The 6,615-nt window shown below is 37.0% G+C and overlaps 1 protein-coding gene across 1 annotated transcript; it reads right to left on the bottom strand.

The window, feature by feature from the left end:
- Nucleotides 1–2,400: 2,400 nt before the first annotated feature.
- LOC140074532 (gamma-crystallin-3-like) lies at nt 2,401–6,228 on the bottom strand. The gene is made up of 3 exons (XM_072119505.1): nt 6,171–6,228; nt 3,043–3,285; nt 2,401–2,806 (listed from the first exon to the last, which is right to left on the bottom strand). Exons 1-3 carry the CDS (start codon nt 6,177–6,179, stop codon nt 2,531–2,533), a joined length of 528 nt encoding a protein of 175 aa, XP_071975606.1. The 5' UTR covers nt 6,180–6,228; the 3' UTR covers nt 2,401–2,530.
- Nucleotides 6,229–6,615: the final 387 nt, after the last annotated feature.

Below are 6,615 nucleotides of genomic sequence, written 5' to 3'. Positions count from 1 at the left end.
GAGTGTAGTGAGAAAGGGGAAGTGGCTTGTAGCGAGGTGGGCAGGAGACCTGTAATCCAGTACAGGCTCGGCAAGGATGCTGGGTATTGGAGTTGGGATTCAAGTGAAATCCATCTGGGGACATTCTTGAGAGTGGCAATGGTGGCAACTTAAGCAATTTGTGCTCCTTTGTAATAGAGGGAAAAATTAGGAAGTGACAGTGAAATTGATTTTATTTAATTTGTTATTGTGTGGTGGAATTATCTTTTTGGTTTAATTGCTCTATGAATTTTATACATTTTTTCAATTGTATTTTCTTTGAAAGTAGCATCTAAAGCAAAAATTTCTTTGTTTGGTTTAGTTAAATAGTATCTGACAAAGAACGCATATATAAACGTATATGTCGTTGTGACACAACTGCACAATCCCTCACACATCTTGTTGGATTCTTTATGTTGTTCCAATTTACTTGACTCAGGGCCTTTTTCTCATTTTATCATGTGTTTTGAAGACAAAGCCTTTTTTTGTTTTATAGAACCTTCTTCATCGCACAATCCTTATGCATTTTTTCTCATTTAATTTTATTTAGGTGTCATTTAATTGGTACATGTCAGTTTGTTTGGGACCACTACGCTACCAGTATGCTATTATCCAACTAGATTTTAGAGATCTGAACCTGTTTAACCAAGTGCTGCCCGTTGCCAAGATTAAAGATAATCTAAAGAAAAATCGCTGGGCGCTCCCTTATTTGAAGCCGCTTCAGCCCTCAGTGTGATCATACTAATGAAGCTGAAGTCAGTAATAATAGTTTCACTACACTTGCTCCTAAAAACAGATATAGGCGGCTATATAGTGAGATCAATGGGATTGTAATCCAATGTGGATGCAGGCTCCAAGGGTTCGACTCAAAGCACCAAGGGATATCCAAAAATTGCAGGCAGAAGAGCAGCACTCCGTGGTATTCAGTGTTTATTCACAAGTGGAAAATACAGTGCAACGTTTCAGCTAGCTCAATGTAGCCATCTTCAAGCTTGATATGCAGGATGTATGTAGTTTAACCGGGTGCTGAGCTGCAGTAACACACGCCGCTAAAGAACAGTATTCTGTTTTGGACTCATCTTTAACCCTTTCACGACCCGTGACGTAATAGCACGTCACGGGTCGGCCGCTAGTGCATGGAGAGGGCTCACGCGCTGAGCCCTCTCCATAGCCGGTAAGTCTTTGCTGCATATTGCGATCACCTCGATCGCCGCCGGCAATGCTGCCGGTGGCTTCAAAAGGACGGCGGCACGTGGGCGCCGCCATCTCTTCGAGGATCGCCGCTCCCCGTGGCGTCATCGGGGATCGGCGATCCGTCGCCATGGTAACCTCGGGTCTCGCGAAGACCCGAGGCTACTTCAGGTTAACCCATGCATTACAATGTGCTATCAGCACATTGTAATGTATGAGTAGTAAAATCCCCATATACTGCCATACTGTAGTATGGCAGTATATGATAGGATCGTGCAGACCCCCTAGGGTTAAAGTACCCTAGGGAGTCTGAAAAGTACTAAAAATAAAAATAAAAAAAGTTAAAAAAAAAAAAAATTATAATAAAAAACCCTAAAAACTCAAATCACCCCCCTTTCCCTAGAACTGATATAAATATAAATAAACAGTAAAATTCATAAACACATTAGGTATCGCCGCGTCCGAAAATGCCCGATCTATCAAAATATGATAACGGTTTTTCACTGCGTTTAATCCCGTAACGGAAAATCGCGCCCAAAGTCGAAAATGGCATTTTTTTTGTCATTTAAAAAAATTAAAAAAATTCTATAAAAAGTGATCACAAGGTCGAACAGTCCTAAAATTGATAACATTGTAAATGTTATCAAAATCCGCAAAAAACGACACCACCCACAGCTCAGTACACCAAAGTATAAAAAAGTTATTAGCGCCAGAAGATGGCAAAATCCCCCAAAAAATTTTTGTACAGGAGGTTTTAATTTTTTTAAATGTATGAAAACATTATAAAACCTATACAAATTTGGTATCCCCGTAATCGTACCGACCCAAAGAATAAAGTAGACATGTCATTTGGGGCACACAGTGAAATCCGTAAGATCCAAGCCCACAAGAAGGTGGCACAAATGTGTTTTTTTACCAATTTCACTGCATTTGGAATTTTTTTCCTGCTTCATAGTACACGGCATGGAATATTCAATACCATCTCTATGAAGTGCAATTTGTTACGCAGAAAATAAGCTGTCACACAGCTCTGTACATGGAAAAATAAAAAAGTTATGGATTTTTGATCATGGGGAGTAAAAAATGAAAATGAAAAAACAAAAAAGGGCCGGGTCCTGAAAGGGTTAAATAGCTACAAAAGTTTTTGAACTGAAATGACATAACAAATGATAGGACTATATTACAGATAAATATTGGCATCAGAGATTTCCAAGAATATTTATTATTATTTTATGATTGAATACAGTGAACTATTTGCTTGAATACACTGAACCACTTTTCTAATTTATCTCAATGAAGAAATAGTATGATTTTAATGACTTTACTGGAAATGATGAACACGTCTGAAGGAACCAATTCTTGGGTTGGAAGCTCCCCAGTCGCTGTATCTCCTGTACTCTCCAGGTCTCAGGTAATACTGACGTCCCCTGTAGTTGGGCTCCTCATAAAACATCCAGTATCCATCTTGTACTTGACAGGAATGAATGTCGTTGTAGCGGAATCTCTCATAAACATGAGGACAATCTTCATTGAACTCCATCATCTGACCACGGAGATCTTCCTTTTCATAAATCCTGACTCTGAATGAACCTTGATGCTGTTGTCAGGAAAAATGATTGAAATTGAATATTTTCATGAAATAACCTTGGAATGAACATTATTTATGAACTTTATGGAATGAAGTTACTCATCTATCAAGGGTATCTATTCAATGGATGAAAAACATTAAAATTGTCAATGAAAACTATAAATAGAAAGAGTGAATTACAATACCTAGAAAGATTGTCATATTAGGGTTATTTAATTAAAGAAAATATTTTAAAAACAACTGACCTGAGGGCTTAGGCGACAAGATCGTATAGAGTCATTATAACCCATCCATTGCTGGAAGTCAGGATACTCTCCTCTGTGAAGGAAGTACTGGTGTCCTCTGTAGTTGGGGTGTTCATACAAGATCCAGTTACCACTTTCTACACGGATAGAGTTACAACGTCTGAAGTATGAGGACAATTCTGGACATTCAGAGTGGCACTCATAAGAGCGCCCCTGGAAGTTCCTGTCTTCGTAGAAGATAATCTACAAAGATGAAATGAAATTAATAAAATTGCTATACTAAAAAGCCTTGAAATTAGTAAGAAATTAGTAAAAAAATAAATTTTTACATTTACACAAAAAAATGCTGAAACAAGAGTACATCTACATATATGTAATTCAATTAGTGGTTAGTGGACTTGTTCAGGTTAACCAAGTTCACCTAACTTTGTACAAAAGTTCAGTTTAGTTACCTAAACACTCTTCATCGGTGCTGGCACTAATCATTGCAGGTTTTAAAACTTTAAATGTCAATGGCATGGTCAGCTCATCAATCTATACTGATCACAGGTGTTATCTACCTGTGTTCAGTTTCAGGTACTCAACTAAACTTTTATTTGAGGTTCGAACCAACTCAGCAAACCCAAACCAGAACCTGATGGGGTCAGCTCATCACCAATTAAGTTACCTATATTTAGATAAATTCTTGTTTCTGCAACATTTTGAGTAAATGTAAAAATCTTATAATGTAGTTCACAGCTTTATGTTAATTTACATGCCAGCTGCGTGTGTTCACTACTATGTAACCTTGGATTCTCCCGTGGATTCTCTCCAATGCCGGTGGCATTTTAAGGGTTAAGGTCCGCAATTGATGCTTGCAGCCACTCACCATGTCTCTCCCGGTCTTTTCAGCTCATTTGTATTTTGGAGACAATTTTTAGTTAAATGGGGGACGGTTTTAGAAAAGATATTTCAATCATTACTTTGGGGTGCTGCTAGTTTAGGGAGATAGAGGGGGATATTTGCCACGGTATTCACGTAAACGGGAGTTGTATTATAAACAAATATTTTATTCGGGATCTCTGGAACATAATGCATTTTGGAGTCCAATATGACTCCTTTATCAAGCTGAAAGAGAATAAGGGGACATAAAAATACAAGGGGGAAAGTGTAAAATCGTGTATAAAGTATTGAATGATTGGAGCAAGATATAAAAGTAATGGGTACTGATTGTACAAACATTAATCAAATAATATTACAATAAAATAATATTTGGACTATGCATAATTAAGGCACAAATAAAATGTCAAAATATTAACTATGAAATTAATTATTAATTTAAAAATATCAATTATTAATTAATTAAAAAGAACCATTTATTAATTCATTGCTTTAAAATCATAGAGAGAATAGATATTGTGGGAAAATACATATTGACAACTATAGTGTCACATGCTAATGAACCATTAAATTTGTTGGTTTAGAATGATAAAAAACATAACTTTAAAAATATAGACATTAGGTTGGTCTTTATGTGAGAGTACGGAGAAATCATACAGATAAAAAAATAGATGGATGACATTATATTGTTTGTGCTGCTGGTACTTTCCTTTTGTATATATATATGAGGCAATAATATGAACATATCAATAACTGAATGGATAGATGGTTCAGTAAAACATCAGGAGTTTTAAATCTAGAGACTTTTTAATAAATAGATAAATGTGTCAGCATAGCTTGCCTGCAGCATGGGTGAGGGGTTAATTACTGAAATTAGCTTTCAAGTAGCGTATGGCTTACTGTAGATATCTGCTGACTGATGCGACGACGTGTGTTGCATAAGCAAGCATGATCGCGCTCATGGCTCCGATATTGAATAAAAAATGTATATCTGTCAGAACTCGCAAATTGTTCTGATGAGTTCAGGTTTAAAGCTTCTTGCTGGAAAACCACACCCAGAGCTGCCTGTGATAGACAGCTCCATTTCTGATCCTGGGAAAGCTGGGTGTGTCTTTGGACTCATTTTGTCTGCAGCTGCAGTTTGAGTGGATGGACGGCTGAGCCAGTCAGTGCTGGAGGTAGTGTCCATTATTCCCTTATATTCTGCCCAGCCCTTCATTAGGGGCTGGTTATTGCAGTCTATCTGTGTATCTAGTGCTCTTGCTATTGCGTTTCTTGCTATTCTGTGTATTGACTTCTGCTTTGCCTACTGACCATTCTACTTGCTATACGATTCTGTACCTTTGCCGCCGTCTTGGTTTTGGTTGACTCCGCTTGTCTGTCTGTATCTGTTGTTTGTCCCTCAGTATCGTTTATCTCCTAGTGTTACCAGTGTGAACACTGACCTATATCTGTATTCCGGTTACCTGTCTGCTCCACCATCCAGCAGCTGCCAGACGAAGTGAGTTTTCCCTGTCATCTTGTAGGGTCACTCAGGTTCCTGATAGTCGGTTCGCCCTTACCAGGGACGTCGCAGGGTGAGTTCGCCAGCACTCACCTAGTCTGACTGCTAGCACCAAGCCTGGTTGTGGTTGCGCGGTTGCTGGAAGGGTACTGACAATATCATAGCGCTTACATAAATAAAAAAAAACTACTTCTGTTCTAGGGATCAGGAGTCAAGGTTATAATGTGAAGATTAGTCGGATAATGGGACCTCAAATGAGTAATAAGATGAATTGGGTTACATTGAATTACATTAACTTCAATTGCTTTACATTACAATATGAATGAGTACATTATAATGAATTGAAAAGGTACTTTTGTATGTGTATTTTGTGAATGGTTCGCATTACATTGCATTAATTAATAACAAATGCTTTCAATTAATACAAATACATACATTACAATGGATTGGGTTGTATTACAATAATAGCTCTGATGGAATTGCTTATGGTAGGATAGTGTGAGGGTAAGATATATTTGTATATATTAGTAGATGAATGTAGGAAATTAATTTCATTAAATTATAAACATCGGTCACAATGAGTTACGTTAGTTAAGGGAGGTCCTTACTGGTGAGTAACTTAAAGGAAAAAAATAAAATCCTTACTTCAAAATCTAAATATATAATCTAAAGCAGATAATAAATCATTTTATTACATAAAATAGGAAAATGCATTTGGAACTAAAGGATAATTTTATTTTCTTACCTTTCCCATTTTGCCTTTTGGACTAGTGTTATCCAATAGATACAAGGAGTGCAGAGACCCTTTTATACTTCCATCCTCTATTGCGTTTAGATACTGCTGACATTTTGCCAACTAATCAGAATGAAAAGCTTTGTTCTCTGAAGACTTTTCAGTATCTGCTGTGACTTTTGTTGCAGTATTTTTGCTTGCACAACTTTGTAGAAGCTTCTCCCAGAACATTACACATAAATCTTTTATTCCAATCTGATTCTCTTTCTCTCTCTCTTGGTTTGTTCTTAAGTTAAATTTGTATGTAAGTCAGAACTATATATTTTATAATTGCAGCTACAGACAAAAACATTTTTTTGCCCCAGTGACACTTGGATTTTCAATATTTTTTAGTGTAATGGGACCAAGGATTATCAATAAAGCTTCATTACAGACACCTTACAGCTGATCATTGCAG

This window comes from Engystomops pustulosus, chromosome 8, assembly GCF_040894005.1.
Source record: "Engystomops pustulosus chromosome 8, aEngPut4.maternal, whole genome shotgun sequence".
Classification (NCBI taxonomy): Eukaryota; Metazoa; Chordata; class Amphibia; order Anura; family Leptodactylidae; genus Engystomops; species Engystomops pustulosus.
Note: the sequence above shows the minus strand (reverse complement) of the source record. Positions and strands in the feature narration are given on the sequence as shown.

Bases quoted from the DNA above. Each gene is read 5' to 3' on its own strand.
- LOC140074532 (XM_072119505.1), bottom strand. The intron at 2,807-3,042 runs GTCAGTTGTTTT...TCCTGACAACAG, and splicing joins CTTGTCGCCTAAGCCCTCAG to CATCAAGGTTCATTCAGAGT.